We start from the raw sequence: 18,458 nt of genomic DNA, 5'->3' as shown, positions 1-18,458 counted from the left end.
CTTCCGACTCGAGATAATTTTTACCAAACACATTACAAGAGTGATTAATGGGGCTCTTTAACCTACATGTATCTCTGCTGTAACCTCGGATGTAAATCAACATAACTAAGTTGATACATCTTATCAAATCTCACTGAATGCTCCTGCTACTGTCTGGCATGCTTTTCTCTCTTACGTCTGATTAATTATGGACATTTAGTTGTATTCTCATTTTGCGGCAAGGTTCTCATGGAGAATATTAGATGTATTGAATATTAATTTACATTGGCTTCCCATAGTAGTTTTTATTAAGATTTCAGCATCTCCAGTTTTTATTCCTTCCTATGAAAGATAATGTAAAGTGCTTCGTGAGTGAGTCTTCTCAAGGTTTCAGGCAAATTTACTGGAACATGAAAGTCATGTCATATTACGTGATGAGAAGGAGACCGTGATTCACTGGTTGCTGGTTGAAAGTACAGTCTTGATTTCCATGCTGTGAAAAAAGAAACGTAACCAGTTTGTTGATGTTTTGCATTTTCTATTGGTGAATGTTTGTAGGTACCTGCCAAAACAAAGTCTGATTGGAGAATACATTGATTTTACTGTTAACTGAATGCTCTGCATTGATGCTTTTAATTATAGCTTTGGTTTAAATCGTTTTTAAAACCATGAAAAGGGTTTTTTATGTTTTTTTCTATTTCTTAAAAAAAAGGTATGCTTAACACTTGAAAAAGTCAAAACCAGTAGATGTTTTGGAAAATGTTTTAAGGGAAAGCAGTCCATCAGGAACACTTAGCATGCTGCATGTGCAACTGCTGAATTCTGCCTTAGGCCTGGCTAGTCTGAAGGAGGAATGGACACATCTAGCTAGCTTGTCATTTTTGAAGTACACTGCTGTTGCTTGTTCTGCTTATGCTCTGAACTATGAAAAAAAACGATCTCTAGGAAATCAAATTTGTTTTTCAGAATGTATTTATTGGTGGTTTTGGAGGTGTTTTGCTTGTCACTCTGAGATTGTAGATGAATGCCTCACACATGGGCTCAACAGGAATGACATAATGCATTTGAGAAGAATCCATAGCAAGTTTTTATTCTACCACAAATGCATTTAAGCCTGAATGGTGCACCAGAAATAGTTAGAAATATCTTCTGAAATGTCCTTTATCTTGTACATTTGTCAATGTAAAGTAGGTGGGAAGATGATAGATGACTTTTTCTGGCTTGAAACTTTTTTTATAAAGTAAAGGTAAAAGGATGGCTGAAAGCTCTGCTGATAACTATGGCAACTGTGGGACAGTCGAAACCCTCAAATCCATAAACTGTGGTTCACCGTTGTCCCTGGACTGTTGCCTCAACGGGGAATCTCTGTTTAATCATTACTTTTGCTCAGATTCTAGTACAGAAAAAGTAACTGAATATGTTTTGTGACAAGTGTTGTTTTTCTAAGATGTTTTTGGAAGTGTTGCAGAGCTATTAAGGATATTTTTGGGAATTTGTTCCGGCCCAGTCAGGGTTTATAAGGTATCAAGATGACAGCGAGAGATAAATGCATGAATTCCCCTAGGAGACAACAGTAAAATCGAAACAGCATTGTTTTCTTGTCCTTGTTTTTAACCTTTCCCTCCCTGTTGGCAGTTCATAGTTTGTTAGCAGGTAAACCTTCAATCTGCTTCCATTTTATGTCCTAAAATCATAATCCTAAGTGTTGGATTAACTACCAATTAAATTCATGTCAAGTGACACTCTGTACGCATTTCGGAAGCCATCGTGTTCCGAGGAACCCCTTTGCAATCCAAAAGGAAACAAATGCTTCTCCTGCATCTTAAATTACCACAGAGTGAGAGTTAAAGGATTTGCAATGAACAATTGTGATCCATGCCCTGGTTTACCACCACACTGCATTCTTCGTACCTTTGTCACAAGGGCATTCAGGGGCCAGACAGGGAGACGGCCAGAGCAGAGCATACTGAGAGCCTTGTCAGAAAGATGGCTCTTAAAAACCACTCATCGAGGCCTCAGGGCAAGGTTGTATTGAAAATTCACCCAGCCGTTGCTGAGAAACTGCAGTAAGCAAATCACATGATGGCCAGGATGGCGACAATGGGTCGGACATCTGATATCAGAGACAGGGACTTAGTGTCTGTGATACAGTGGGTCTGTTGGAAAAGATTCAGTACCTTCCAGCTAATAGATCTATACTGGAATACATTTACTGCTAGATTAGTTAGGTATGGGGGGGGGGGTAAATTAAATATTATTTCCATACTATCTCAAGAATAATTTATTTAGCTTTCCTGTTGTCCATCCTGATTTGTTTCTACGATAGGAGAAAATGATGTGTTAAGGACATCAGGGGGGTCATGAAGCTGGAAACTGAGTTTTTCTCATTGAATTGATGTTTTGTAACAGTGGCTTGAATCACAAAAACTTTGTACTTAGCTTACCACTTGTCATTTTAAAACTTAAATATATTTGCTCTTGAAATAATGAGACCAAGGAATTTACCAGCAAAACATTATGTAAAACGTGCAGTAGATGTTCAAATCATTTAAATGTATGATTTACCCAATCTATTATAACTTTTGCTGTTTACTGTTGTAAATTGTGTTTGTGGACCAGTAGGTGGTGATCTTTCCTCTGGACCAGTATTTTCAGCCTAGTGCCCCATTATGGTGACTGGGAACACTGTGCTGGAGAAGTTGTTGTCTTTAAAATTAGACGGTAAACCAAGGTCCTGGGTGCTTGGTCATAAAAAGTTGGGGCAAGGATGGTGATGGAGCATGGATGGTGATGATGATTATTCTAGTATTCTAATAATTAGAATTGTTCACATGTCTTGTAAAAAAAGGTTCCCTAGTTTCTTATTCTTTTAAATTAGAGTTCTGCGAGAATTCCATTAGCCATCTGTCATAAACACAGCTAGAGGACAAAAAAAACCTAAAAAACAATGAATGTCCTGTAGTAAAAGCAAAGGTGTGAGCAAGGCAGGGAGAAGCACAGTAACAAATACATTCAAGTAGGAAAAACTAACCAGAACGTCTTTACCCAAACTTTGCATTCACCTTCTTTTATTTGAATGTGTAAATCAGAGCTTGCAGTCACACACCCTTTCAATGCCAGAAACATTTTTTGATCGCCTGCACACACAAGGAGAGTGATGCAGGGACTCGGCAGTCTTCATACAATGCAGGTGCTAATTTGAATGTAGTAGGCAAACATATTTGAATTCCACATACAATTGCCCAAACTTTATGTGGCATGGCCTTTAAACCTAACAGTTTTAACTTCTTTATAAATGAATTATTTGTAACCTATAATTAAATTGTTATTTGTGGAAACCATGTCTTTACAGAGATAGAATGTTGCTTCTGCAGGATTTATCATTTTTAAGAGATTTCTCATAGCTGCCAACAGCTGTATCACCCTGTGCCTCACAACTGGCAGCCCACTGAAGCTCAGCAGGTGTAAGCCTGGTCAGTACCTGGATGGGAGACTCCAGGGAAAGCTAAGGCTGCTGCTGGAAGAGGTGTTAGTGGGGCCAAGAAGGTGCGGTCACCCTGCGGTCTCTGTGGGTCCTAATACCTCAGTATAGTGATGGGGGACACTATACTGTACAAAAGACACCATCCTTCAGATGAGATGTATAACTGAGGTCCTGAGAACAATTTTCTTGGTGTCCTGGCCAAATTTCCCACTGGCCTTTACCAATCATGAGCTCCTAAAAATCCCCATCAGTGAACTGGCTTCATCATTCTGTTCTCTTCCCCGCTGAAAGGCACTATATAAGTGAAAGTAATTATTATTGATTATTATTATTCTATAGCATGTTTGGTAAGCCAGTGTTACATTTGACTCATTATTAAACACTAACTTAAATACCTTTTCTTCAGCCAGCTGCACACCGTCTAAAAGCAATATTACACGCTCATTGACACACTGGTCCTGACAAGCTGTGACTGTGAATGTCGTGATTGCTGCTGAATGTCATGGGCCTGTCCACAATATGAGCACTTGTCTGTGCTATTGGGCTGTTTCAGGACATAATTACTAACAGTAAGCGGCTGAGGTTTGCAATGTGAAATGAATTTAGCAAGCATGAGCTTTCTGTCATGTTTATGGTCTTTAGCCCTCTGGTTAGAGGAAGAGCTGTGACTCAAAACATGAAGACACTGCCATGGTTTAAAATTTTGCATTTTGCTAAGGAAGGAGCCCATTATGTAAGTGGATTTGCTTGGATTAGAGTACATAGAGTGCTTCATGTTTATCCCAAAGAAAAATATTTTCTAATCTTTTTAAATTCAGAGTTTTGTTGGGGTTTTAAACACAAGCTGCATAAAGTGCAGATTAGAATGGTATATGCAATTAAAAAGAGCGATTTTAATTAGAATTTAGGAGGCAAAATAAGAAGACAAAGCTTTATTTTGGATGTGCTCCAGTTCATGGTTCTTGGAGTTTTTGTTTTCCATGAAACTGGAATTTCCTGTTATTTTTTTCAGAAATCCCATTTTGCAAACATTTCAGTGTCAAAACCCTGATGTTGGGTAAACCAGTTCTCCGCTGCTCCCAAACTCCGTTCAGAAGAAAGTTCTGAAGATGAGCAAGAACTCTTCATATTGATTCTAGTGTCACACTCAGAATTCATTTTTATTAACTGAATCAATTCCACAATATAGTGCTGCTGGCCTGTCAAGCCAAATAAGATGTATAAGGTGAATAATAAACGTATCGTTTGCTTATAAGACCAAGGTTTTGTTAATTTTCTGTTTCCATTCCCGGCTCAGCATCATTTGATAGATGGTAGAGGAACATTGTCCTGTAAAACTTGCAATTGTTTTACATCAGTGTTCTTAATGTGATGAAAGCAGATATCTCTGCAGTTTCTCTTGATCTGGTTTTACAGAAAATGCACAGCCGCCCACTGGTGAGTGAGTGCTAATGAACACGTGCTGTTTTCCTCACCTGCCAAAGACAGCGACAATAGTAGGTCACTGTCAGCATAAACAAAGTGTTATTCATGGTAGTGAGCACGAGCAGTAACTTGCTTTAAAATGAGGTTTCGGCTTTTGAAAGCTTCACAGTGTAGTCTTCTACTGACACATTGAAAAGATGATGAAAAACTAACACTGATAAAAACAGGGCCACAAACTGGGTCAGAGCTAGCCTGACCAAGCTTTAATGACTCAACACTGCTGTGGCTTGTTCTGTGGCCTGGAATAGGACTGTGTCATATTTTCTATGTGGCATTAAGGAAGAGGCGTGCATCCTTTTCCCCTGTTTTTCTGGGCAAGAAAGGCCAGCATTCTTTTCAGACATTCTTTTGAAAACATGAACTGCTGATTCTGACCCCTTGCACGTGGAGAAAAAGGAAATTCAGACACAAAGTTTGAATGAACAAATGAGTTGACTATATCTTGAAGAAACAACTTTTTTTTTCCCTGTGTGAGAGTGAGATGGGTGTTTCACTCCCCCTAAAACAAAAAAAAATGGATGAGCCCTACACATTTGCTAGCACACAGGGTAACTCTGCTGGGGGAGGGATGTGGGAAAATGGCAGGGATGGTGGGGGGGTTGGGCACAGGGAGGGAAGTAGCTGTCTGTGACCTTCTTGTGAAAAGGATTAGCCTGATCTATTAATCTGTGATTACTGGGGCTATCCATCTACTGCGCAGGGTCAAACACAGCATCGCCATCTCAGCTGCTCTTCAACCTGCTATTCCGATTAAAATTACTCAGCCTCTATCCTGACCAGGGTTTTGACAAATAGAGTTTGAGTAAAGTCTCGTTGGAAATGACTGCACACACCTTGGCCGGCAAAATATAACACAGTTGATTTAGCAAAGCGCCTGATCACGGTTCTCCCCGTGCCGTTCAGAATGGCACATTCTGAATTGCTCTTGCTTGAATAGGCGCAAGGAATGTCTAAGTTTCAGGGAAAAGGCAATTTAGGAGAACAGTAATGCGCACCAGAGGGCTAAACTTTTTTTTGCCTCTCTTTGTATCTTTTTGGTTATAATACAGAAATTGGAAAAAGGAATTTGGTGTGTTATAATATCTAATTAGTTTTCACTAAAAGTGCCAAACGTGTTAACACACTGATTTATTTGCTTGAGAATTTCAGTGTTTAAATTGTACCCAAGCTAAGCTTAGGTTCTGGACAAAGCATGAAGTTCTCTTTACTCTTTGTGGGGGCAACGGTTTAATCCAAACAAAATGTGAACAGAGCATTTGAATTGTCTTAACTAAAACAAGCTATGTGGCATAGATTAGGCTAAATCGACACGAGTATGTTCTCGGTGTTTGTCTTGCAGGTTTATTACTGATTTCGTTTTCTAACATCTTAACCTGTTGCTCTGTTAGAACATTATAATTTGAATGGAATGAATTGTTTTCCAGTAGTGTGGCAGATTTCCGGTTTTGAAGTCCATCTTGTACCTTTTTGTCAGCTGCTGTATGTACAGGTCTTGCTGCACAGAAATTTGCATTAAAAAAACCATTTCCACCAATTACTGAAATGATTTCCAGAGAGAACAGTGATAGCTGTTAGACAGTCTCGTCTTACTGACTTTAGATATTTTGACAGTTTGGAGGTGTGTCTAAGCTGAAATAGAGTTGCTTGGTTTCAGACCAGTCATAGCATGAAACTCAAAAGCTAGTTACTACAAGAATTTTAATGATGCTTTGTTTCACTCAGAGGCTTAGTCAAGACTGCATAACAAAAGAACACTCAACTCAAATCTTCCAGAAGCTGCCAAATCATGTATGTTTATAGGGTTGTGAAAGGTTTGTTGCCTTTTAAGTGAATGTGAATGCCGTTCCATTTTCATTTTGAGCTGATGTGTGGTGAGCGTTCTGGCGCACTATGGCTGCCGTCGCATCATCCAGGTGGATGCTGCACATTGGTGGTGGTGGAGGGGAGTCCCCATTACCTGTAAAGCGCTTTGAGTGGAGTGTCCAGAAAAGCGCTATATAAGTGTAAGCAATTATTATTATTATTATTATTATTTTTCTTGTTAGAAAGGACAAGTATGGTTTCTTTTAGTGCCGCAAATCCTCAGTCAGAGCCATCTGAAGTCTTTCATTTCATTCTTGTCTTCTGACCCAGCACAGTGGCCAATTACTAGTGACTAATTGTCAGTGATAAGGAAGACTGCTGATCTTGCAGCCAACCCATTGACAGCTGTGACAACATCCTTGTCGGCACATTGGCGTTAATAAACCTCCAAGCCACAGGGAGACAAAGGAAAGAAGAAAACAGAACTGCGCAGCACACCAGCTTCCCACCCACCATACTGATATTTCATATCTGAAACGCCTGTGTCTTGATTAGCTGTCCTCACTGCGCATGCTGTACATCAGCTCACAAAGATTTCAAGTTCTAAGCTCACCACACAGGTACAGGTCTTGCGTTATTGTTTATGATAACAGCAAAATTAGAGGTTTTCAGAGTTAGAATCGGGACAATAATGTGAAAGGAGTCCAACCTACTTAAAATATGCATAGTAATGTCACTACCAATTTAATTTTTTGAGTGTATGTTTCAATGAGCAGCCGTTGCTACAACTTTCTATGTTATTAAAAGTATATAGTAATATATACATTTTGCTTAGAGCAGAATGCTACATTATTTATTGGGATACTTGCACAATAGTAAAATAGTGATTCTGGAGATTTGAAGTGAGCAGGCAAGCAAACTGTCAGGTGGAATTGTTGATGAAGTGAGGAAGACGGAGTATTGATTTAAAAAAAAACCTCTGTAGTGTTATAAACTTCTTGAGCTCACTAGCTGCGTCCCACTGGTTATGATTCTTTTGCGTCTCTGCACGTCATTGTTAAATGTACAGTTCCTCTCTCGAAGGTGAGTATCAGCAAGGCTTACGACTGTCAACTCCTGAAAGAACAAATGCTGAAATATGTGTGTTCATGCATTATATGCTGTAATTTGTAATTAGTAAGATTCTGAAGAAAATGTATATAAGGTTAATGTTATAATATTATATATATAATGTTCCTTGTCAGACATTTCTAAAACCCTGTATAAAATGTAGAACAGGAGTTCTGGATTACATGCAAGAGCTGCTCTGAGACCCATGCAGGTCCAGTGACAGGTGTTGCAGTGCCCAGGTGGGTTCATCCTCAGCTGTTTTAAAGTCTCTCAGACAAGATGACACCCAGTCCCTTAATGTTCCCGTTTCATGTTTGTGATCCTGGGGTCTGATCTAAAAGAGCATCTTCTTAAATTGCAATACCAATAGACCTATCCCCCTGTTTCCGATTATCAGTTTTATGAATTTTCTCTATAATGAAGTGTGCATTTTCATTCCTGATCCTTTATAAAGCCTTCCTTTATAGCCGTAGTCAGGAGACACCGTACTAATAGCGTGACCTCCCACGACACAGTTCTTCAGTGCCTCTGTGTTCTTACAATTGTTACACATTTATCTGGTCTGTTTATCTTAACGACTGTACTATGGTAAATACGCTAATAATCATAAACAAGCAATGATGTTCTCAAATTTCATTTGTCAATCAAGGAATGGGTATACTACAGGAGGTTTTAATTAAAAGCTTTCAGATTATGTAGTTTGGTAATAAATGCTTTTGATTTTACACCTTGTAGATCATCTGTGATAAACTAGTGCATGACAAATAAACCTGTAGGAGCAGGTTTAAAACTGGCTGTTCTTTAGGTCTAGTGCCAGCAGGTTAATATCTTGATTTAGGAATAAATGAGGAAGCACTCTCAATAACTGTACAATTTGTACAGTCTATCTTTCATCGTAGGTTTTTTACATTTTTTAAATTAAGTTGTTCTGCATTTGGTTTAAATTTCGTTGTCGTGGTCCACATTTGTGAATGTCATTTGGATTAAAAGTGATCTTCGACTGCAGGGGGAGTTGGCAAAGTGCAAGCTGAGGAGTGACAAGCCTCACCTCCTGCAGGAATGTAAAGAATGAACTTACTTTGCATAGGAATGCTGTTGGCAGCCTGTAAATCAGCAAACAGTTCATTTCTACAGTCCTGTGTCTCCCAGTGTAAAAGCAAGCAAATTGTCTGTGTCAACCATGACAGATAACTTCCAATGTGGGCTGTAATTCACATGTCATGTACACCGTCTATAGGCACTGACAGGAGGACGCATACACAGGCAACGCAAGGTAGGATTTCCTCCAGACTTCCACATTTGTTTTGGCTAAGCACAGCCTGACAAGCTGTTTACAACTTTCTCTCCTGTCACTGTTTTGTTTTTCTTTTTTTCTTTTTTTTTTAGAAAAAAGATTTTCTAATTTCTTGATAGCGCTGACACTGTTATTTTGACAGCGGGTGTTTTTCTATGTCATGGACTTCTGTTTATTGACAAAATTACTTTAGGTTATATACTACTGTATACATTTATGTTTTCTGAGGGAAACATCTGTGAAAATATAATGATTTAGACAAAATGATGGTTATTTTAAACAGTGAATTTTTAGCAGTACAATCTAGACGACTCTCATATGTCTGAAATCTAATTTAACACAGTGCTGGCCAGCGGAGGATAGGCTCCCCCTTTCGAGCCTTGGTTTCTTCCTACTTTTAGTCCAGGGAGATTTTCCTTGCCACTGTCGCCTTAGCCTTGCTGCCTTTGGGTTTAGGCCCAGAAATCTGTAAAGCTGCTTTGTGCCAATGTCCATTGTAAAAAGCACTATACAAATAAAACTGAAATTGAAATAAGCATTAAAAACATTATGTACCAATTAGTGCAAATCAACTTTTGTATCGGACTATTCAGAGCAGTATGGATATGTATGCATACATTAAAATAAATGAGTAAACTGAATACGTTATAAATGGCAAAACAAATTGTTGATGTTGCTCTTTAAAAGATCACATCTTATTAATCTAGTGAAATAGTAAATGGATCTTTCACTTTTATTTTAATCTGGAACTGACTTTTTAAATAAAAGCAAACAGCTATTGCTGCTATTGTGACTCAGCTGAGCTTACTTCTCCCACACTCATGGCAGCTCAGCTGGGATGAAGGCCTGGCTCACACACTGCTCTGAGTCACACTTCCTTCCACAGTGTGGGCTCATGAGTGCCCAGCAAGCCACAGGTACCCCTACAACATTCCTGCCGGCCTCCAGTCTGCAGCAGCCCAGACTCGCCCCCGCAGTGCACTCTGAATAAACGCCTTTACTGGCTAAGACATGAACCACTGTGGATCCTCACCTGTCTGTTGTCTTCGTAAACAAAATGTTTCTGAAGTTCATATGCAGTACAATGTTTATTATTCACAGAAATATAAGCCCATTGTCAGTGAGGGACCTGTTTTGGAATATTAATTCTTTTTTTTTTAAGGAGGCATTTGTCGTACTGGATTGTGGTGTCCAAAATTAGCTATACATATGTGTATTGGGTCACATCCGCCGCGGTCAGAGACTGGAGGTTTTGATGATGTAAACAGCAGCAGCCAGACTGACCCCTCCTTCATTGTTACTTCAAAGATTTGTTTGAAAAACACCACACTAACACTTGAAGGCCGTTAACTTGCTGTTCCCACAGCAGCGGGCTGCCTCCCTTTTTGATACTGGCCTACAGTCTTTTCACACTCTCAGCCACTTTAAAATTGTTAGTTTCTCTTTGTAGTACAGTAATGCTACTCTATTGGCTTCTTTAATCTCCAGTAGTGCTGATATCCTTACCTAATTATAGTGTACCTGCCAGCAGAATCAAGCACTTTTGTATTTTTTAAGCATCTTTCAGTTCTTTTAGCCCCTTGTTCACGTTGTCATTCTTATCTCCATTTGTATTTCTGGGGGGAATGTTTCAAGTGCGGGATTATTTCTTAGAGAAATATATATAGAAAGGGGTAAGTGACCAGTTTTGAAAAACGGCACAGTGAGCGCAACTGTGTCCTTTCACTTGTTGAAGATTTGGTCATTGGTTTTAGACGCAGCTGTGGTTTTTAAAATGGAGACCGAGGTTTTATTTAGAGTATTGTGAGAGAGGAAGTGGCATCAACCACAGCGAGCAGTCAGGAAAACACGCTCTCTGTCAGTCAGACATAATATTACTAGAGCCTCTCTCTGTTTGTCATGTAAACCGGATACCCTCAGTGTTTTCTCTAGCAAAAGGGAATGACGTTTTAACTGTGCACTGATATTAGATTAACTGAAGATTTCCAAGCCCTTTCCAAAATCAATTTTAAAGCTTTTTGTGACTCTCCAAGACAAGTCTTCGGTACAAACAAGACCGGGGCCTTTAGGCACATCTGTACTCTTTGGTTGCCAGTTGATCTGAGAAACTCATCCCACCGTTTCGTGAAAGAAAACATTTTATTAGCTTTGGAACACATGGCTGCATCGCTCGTTCAACACTCTCACAACACTTTGTGTGAAAACCTCCTGTTTTCAGTTTCAAGTGCACTTTACTTGTACCCTCTGATTTGTGTTTAGTGTTGATTCTGAAGATGTTGAGTGGGTTGATTTTGCCAGTTCTTTTGAGGTTTTGGGTCCTTTCGTTTCTTTAGTGAAAAATTTGAAAAAAATAACTTTTTTACCTTGTCAGTGAGGGACATTCCCTTAAGCCTGCAAATGCACCGGGTTCCTCTTCTTTGGACTGATTTCAGAGTTGCAATATTTTTTTTAATAATATGATGGCCGTATGATGACCACAGTTGTGCACAATATTCTCAATGCAAAATTTGAATGTAACGTGGTTTAAATTTGACACTTTTGAATATGTATCATTCTTTGATGTGCTTCCCCACATTGGCTGGAAGACGAAAGTGAGAAGTGAACATAAAAATCGAAATCTTTTGCAAAGGCAGCTTCTCAGTAAGATCTTGCAGGTGTCGTTATTTTCTCAGGTTATTTTTTACCACAGCCGTGTAAGTGCTCTGCCAGAACATTTATCTGTAACTAAAGAACTCCTGGGGAAGTCTGCAACAGCACTTAGGCAGTGGAGTTCTCACTCAAGAAGAAAAATCATAGAATATCATTTCCTGCTTGGCCTGAAAAGAAATGCTTGCACAAATCGAATGTTTTGAGCTTGCAGAATGTCAGCTTGGTTTTAACTCTGAGAAGGCTTTAGGGATCCCAGCTGAACAGCAGAAGTAAAAAGGTTGTATATGTACATCAGGGACTTGCTTTCATATCAGGGGCCTCTGGAGTCCAGTTGCTGAAAGGTGTGTGCATGCCCCATGTAACAGGCCTTTCAGAGTATTTCCCCATTCCCTGGTTACTGCATGTATGCTGTACACTAAGATCGCTGTTTCTGTACTAATGTTTCTGATCTGTGAAAAGATTTTGATAAAGCTGCATTTTGCATTATGGCAAGATAGTTATCACCTTTTCTAAAGTACTCCGAAACCTGTTGATTAACTTGTGTGGCAAGAATATTCCAACGTGAATCAATATAAAACGTCCGCTCGATAATGGTCTATATTTTCTCAGCCCTTTCTTATACATTTGCATGTTTTATTTAAGACACCTTGGAATCCTAATCAAAATGTTGTGTTTCATAAAGAAATAGTCACATTAAAAATACATTAAGCAATGAAGGAGGCTACACAGTACCAGAAATAAGAGAATATAAAGTGCTTGATTCTTATTTTAAAAATCAAGTTTTGCTCTCACCACATTACATTGAATCATTGCACACAATCTTTTCAGAGAAATGTAGTTATAACACATTAGAAAAAAACTTTTGCGCTTTTCTTTTAAATTTAAAGTTAAATGCAATTACACCAAAACCGAATCTGTTTTAACTCAAGCCAGTATTGTTGAACCAGTATTTATTGTTTAAGAAATAGTAACTTAAGATTATTATTAAATATGCACACTGTGGAGGTACAGGTTGTTTTAGAAATTTTTTAATTCCATAAAACGTACAATTCTGTAACGTTATTTCCTGTCGAAAAGGCCGGCAAACAATCAAAACATATTCCTTTAATTCCCCCCCCCCCCCTCCACCCCCCCACTCCCAGACGACACTGACTCTAGCTCTGCACATCAGGAAGCCACCAGCATTGCCTTATAGCAGAGCCTTCTCTGGACCTTAATTAGCATGACTAGTTTGAAGGATTTAGTCAAGATTATTCTCAGAAGAGGGGGAAATGCAAGCTGTAAATTAACCAATCTGAAGACTTTGCAGTTTTAATGCTTTTAATAATTTCGTTGCACACTTCTGCAACAAATGTGTCTTTAAATTAATTGATTGGAGCCTCTTTTTTAGTTGCGTTGGCCACAGGCCAAGAAACAGGCTGTCTAGCACATTAAGCGCCACCCCCCTTGCAAGTTTGAAATGTGAGCTGCCTGCATTTTTTTTTTCCTCCCTTCTGGCAAAGTGGCTGTGGCTGCTTGTGTGTGATGTGAGTATTGGGAGAAGGAGCAATGGATCACTAGACAGAAAAAGAAGATACATCAATAACAGCAGCATACATCCAAGGTGAGGAGATAAGCGTTTGTTTTTTTTAACCCTTTAACACTACGGACGCAGGGCTTCCTTCCTGTTCTTGCAGGGGTTATTTGAAACAAGGCACAGCTACACTGCTCCAAAATGTATCTGATAGACTCTTGCTGTCTCTTCTGGTGTGTGAAGTTTTTTTTAAGCTTAACCTGATTCTCCCTCCCATTGTCTCCTGAGTATTCGTAGCCTGAGTGCAAAGAAGCTGATGGCAAGTACAGCATGAGCCCATTAGCAAAGACTCCATCTGTGATTGGTTTTGCCTGTGAAACTGAGAGACTGGCAATGAATAATTGATGTGTATTGTGCAGTCGCTGGACAGGCAAAGAGAGGAGAGAGAGAGTGAAAAACAGAGCAAGGGTGCCCTCAGAGAGAGAGAGAGAAACAGAAAGCTTGAAAATAGCTACTGGCTTCCTTAGTGCTGAGATTAAGGCTGCCCTGTATTGCCTTTGTTCTGCAATAGCAGATACTAGCTTAAAAGTGTTTCCAGACATATGTGCCCTTTTCTGTGCAATGAAGAGAGAGACATAAGACAGGGAGACAGAGACATTGCGTGGCTGTTTGTGGGTAAGTGTGGTGGAGGTGTGTGTGTGTTTGGGGGGAGGAGGGGGGGCTCCTCTGTTCTGTATTAGTGTGGAGAGGGCAGTATGTGCAGACCTGTGAACTGTGAGATCCACTCAGGGGTGGGGTGTGGAGTGAGAACAGGGTTCCGCGTGGATAGCGGGATGCGTTTGTAGTGCCTGCTCATTATGATGCCCCTCGAGGGTTCAGAGATGTTGGAGGGGGGTTCCCTGCTGTGGCTTTAAGTAACGGAATGGGACTTTTAAAGTCAGCCTGGAACATTGCAGTGCCACGCATGGTGGAGTGTAACAGCTGACGGACTACATTTGACCCAGATACTCCTTACACATAAAGGGTCAAAATGGGTTTGATTACCTCCTAGAGAGGAGCTGACCTACTTGAGGGAAGTTTTCTTTTCAGTCTTTGAGCAGTTTGATACAGGCCTGCAGCCAGTTGTCTCAGCTTTACACTACTTTGAAACTGTATGCAGTCATTCCCTTTGTCACTTTGTATTACTCTATTTTGTCTTCCATGTTTTTTTCCTTTTTACACATATATGCCATATAATATATCTCAGGTGTCATAACTTCAGAGATAAATGTGACACCACAACTACAATCTAGCAGTTCTACCACATAACTTCTTTTAATGCCAATAATTATTCATGGTCTTTCTTTTCAGGGTGAAGGCCATGGTAACAAAGTGCCAGACAGTTGGACTGATCTGTTGGTAGAGCATTGTCAGTATGATGCTGGTCTACACCAACTCAACTCCTCTCCTCATTAGGAAAAGGGGAGGAAGAGGCAGAGAGTTATGTAGGATGACCTTCCAAAATAAACTCATTGGCTGTACAAGGAATCTATAAGGCAGAACGCAGACACAGGGCCAGCTTCTAATCTATGCACCCAACCTCACCCCCCAGTGTGGCCACACCTGTCAAACCTTCAGCATGTGGGAAAATGCCCCATCTAAAAGGGACACATGTTCAGTTCACCAGTAACCTGCAGTCTTGAGATTTATAGTGCCGTGCTGTCACAACTAAGCTAGCTGGTGTGTATGATTTACATCAGGATTTCAACATGCAACATGCTAATTAAACTTATTTGAATAAAACTCTTTTCCCTCCAAAACCAGTCAGACTTTGGTGCTTGTTTGTGTGAATTTCCCAAGTTAATGTTTTCCACTCAGTCGAGGAGACCTAGGCTTCTTCTAAGTGCTGAGCTGGGACGCTGTAGCCCTCCGCAGAGCAATCTCTACGTCTGGTGGGAATGTCCAGTATGGAGGGTTTTTTGTAATGTTTTTAAAGCTATTTTTGTGATAGCTTATGAACGTATCCCCAGAATAAAGTGATTTATTAAGTACTAGAGAGTTGTAAGCCTGTACAGATCATCAGAAGTATAATAATAAGTATAAAACATTACTATTATTATAATTGAGAGAAAACAACAGCACTTTGGACAGTATCAGGGCATGCTTTGAAAATTATAATTTTTCATGATTGGTGGCCACCATAAATTCTGGAAAACTAAGTGGTTGTCTTTTTTATTGTTATTCTCTTGCTTTTCACCCTGGCCTACTGTGATTTGAACCTGAAGGTTTGCACACCGGCTGTAAGCCATCAGGATTTTCCTGCTGAACTATATCCTTTAAAATGAGCTTCAGTATAACTGTCTCCAGAACTGCAGCTGGATAGTCATATCGACATACTAGGTTTCCCTGAGGTGGTTTTAGTGCTGCTGTTTTGTTACAAGTATCTTGAACAGTGAAGTGTGTAGGTTAGTACTGTACTTCGTCTGATCTGAGCCCAGCTACCCTCCTCAATCTTCCAGCTGTGAGAGAACTGTTATATTGTTAACTCAGAGTAATGTTGTCACCCAGAGTGTGTTATCTTAGCACGGAAAACAAGTGTTTTGTGCTAAAAATAATGCAAAATAAAATCTTCTTCTCTCTTATATACAGTACCTGCCTTTGTGTGAGAATACATGTAACGGCTTGCTGCGCTCATTATTTTTTTATTGTTTTCTGATTTAGAAGTAATAATAAAATGACAAAATAATCTAGATAATAGGAAACACTATTGTCGTAAATAGTTTTTCTTATTGCATCTGAGTTGTGTTCTTGGCTGAGCAGGGTTTTTTGTTAATCAGCCGTTTCTAACTGTAAATCTGTTTGCAATGAGGGGAAGAAGGAAGAAGGTTGCAGGTCTGCAAGATATTGTTAGCTTTGTGCTGTCTGCATGTTCTTAGTTTTTGGGAAGTGTTTTAGGTGTAGTTGCTGACTAATTATAGAACATGTTCCGTTCTGTTTTCTTTTTTTGTTGTTGTTGTTTTCATCACACAACTGTTTTTGTGGTAAACTGCTCTGCCAAAGACATCAAACATTTTTACAAAGAGCAAAATGGTCACTTGTGTGTAATGCATAAGCGTGCTGAATTAAATGCCTGTTAAATGTTTTAGATTAAAAGTTTACTGAGCAATCTGCCGCCACTTGCATAGGTTAGCTCCAGTTTCATTCATATGGCGACATTGATAAATATTGAATCTGAATAAATAAGGAAGATAATAGGCTGATAGTTACATCTTTGTGTGTCCTTAAGCAGTTCTTTAAATCATTATTGCTGTTTTCTTGTTTGCATTACTGAGGTCTATTATTAATAAGTCTTTTCCAGCAAATCTAGTGATTTGTACCAAGAGTAACTACATGTTGTCAGAGAAGCTAAAGGGTGATATAGAATTAATCAGGATTACAGCTGGAGAGGTATACCTTGTAAACATCTGTTATTTTCATTCAATAATTAAGTTTGATTTATGGCTTTATTTGTTATTTTTGTGTATGTGGACTCTTGTCTTGTCATAAGGTCCTTTAGTGCTCATTTTTCAAGTGCAGTGAAATTGGTGTATTCTTAAAAGTGAAGCAGATACAGCCTCTTCTAACTTAAGGTCTGAAAGTGTTAGTTTCACTGCTTACAGTGAAGCTGGTCCTTAGGATGAAAGCGCTGTTGAGACACATTTTAAATAATCAAAGCAAAGATTTGCCACCCATAAACAGCAAGTAATCTAAGTCATTGGTGTAAATAATTATCTTCCCTGTAAATACAATCCCAGTATCATTCTGTCACTATATCGTATTGACTGCTGATTATCTGGTTGTAGAGCACTGTTCAGGCATTATCTGCAGGGGCTCACACAGTCCCTGAAAGACCGTATACAGTTAGAAATCCAGTTCTCAAGGTTGTAACAGCAGAAAATACGTTTTTAAGAGACATATGGGTGATTGAATCCCCAGCTTTTGAAATTTGACAATGTCTGGAACTATTTTTGAAGAGATCTTTAAGACCATTTCAAAATATTAATAAAGAGACTGACAGATTCTTCAATTTTATACAAAATCTATACTGTAATTATATATTTCATATGTAATTATATAATACTGTGATACATTTAAGTACAATATACGTACTATGTATATTTAAAGTTTATTTAAAAAATTAAATCTGTTGCAAACAGGTGGTATTTAGAATTGAACTGTTAAATGGTTTTAGAATTTGCATTGTGGTATTACAGAAATGATCATTCATTGTTTAAAGATGAGAAATAAGAAAATGAAGTTATTAAAGATGAGCTCTGCTTATTAACATTGTACCAAATCATTTTATTCTTCAGTACTAGGAGAGCATTTCTGTTTGTAGTTTGAAAGCAATCTTCAAAAAACATATTTTTCTTATAATGTTAAGTATACAGCAGACTAATGCATTTATCTTTGTTTGAGTATGTTGTCCCGTTAAGTAGATTAAAGGGGAGAAGTGTTAAAGAAGCAGAGCTAGACTGAATGTGCTTCATTGGAAATAAACTAAACAGGAGGAATAAAGATTTCATTTTTGTCTTCAAATATGGGTATACATTTAACAGCCTGACAAATGTGCAAGTTAATTGGAGTATTTCAGAGGGTTGTTCTGGGTGCCATGTGATGTAGGACGATAATGAAAGATGATAAGAGAATTAGGATTGCCACGAAAAGCGCAATATGACTCGGATGTTAGTTGCAGCTGAACTCTGAATGCCTTCTTGGTCGTTATGTTCCTTACTGTGAATCTGAACGTAAGCTGAACTGCTGTGCTGCTTTTGCAAGTTGCATTACACGCACCCAATAAATTGTTTAATTTGAACCCTACAGAAACCAACACCTGCAGGAGATGTCAGAGTGATTCAGGTACTCTTACATGTTATAGTATTGTACACCTTGTGAAGTGCGTCAGTTCTACCGTATACTGTTCACACTACCATCCTCGCCTTCACTCTCACTGTTGATTTTACTTTATAAAACTCACAACAGCATAATAAGTTCTATCTGATTGTATTGATTGTGCTTCTTTACTGGGGCAGTGGCTTCTTTATTGGCTGCCCATTTGCTGATAGGTAAAATATGTGCACACGCATGAATTTTTTTTTGTACAAAAACCCATTTCTTTCATA

At 38.9% G+C, this 18,458-nt stretch overlaps 1 protein-coding gene across 14 annotated transcripts in view; it reads left to right on the top strand.

Annotated features, from left to right (window-relative positions):
* Positions 1-18,458, top strand: part of zmiz1a (zinc finger, MIZ-type containing 1a) — a 159,308-nt gene that overhangs the window by 107,963 nt on the left and 32,887 nt on the right. For 8 of the 14 annotated variants that reach the window (XM_088634613.1, XM_088634615.1, XM_088634619.1 and 5 more), the window contains one exon: positions 18,160-18,195. The exons of 2 other annotated variants lie outside the window; for them this stretch is intronic. In XM_088634613.1, coding sequence (XP_088490739.1) covers positions 18,160-18,195 — 36 coding nt within the window. Of the gene's footprint in view, positions 1-8,948; positions 9,135-13,087; positions 13,408-13,851; positions 13,993-18,159; positions 18,196-18,458 lie in introns of those variants that run through there. 4 more of the 14 variants (XM_088634626.1, XM_088634621.1, XM_088634625.1 and 1 more) reach the window with 4 other exon arrangements.

The sequence above is a fragment of the Lepisosteus platostomus genome, chromosome 6, assembly GCF_059453375.1.
Source record: "Lepisosteus platostomus isolate fLepPlt1 chromosome 6, fLepPlt1.hap1, whole genome shotgun sequence".
Lineage (NCBI taxonomy): Eukaryota > Metazoa > Chordata > Actinopteri > Semionotiformes > Lepisosteidae > Lepisosteus > Lepisosteus platostomus.
This window is presented reverse-complemented; position numbering and strand designations above follow the sequence as displayed.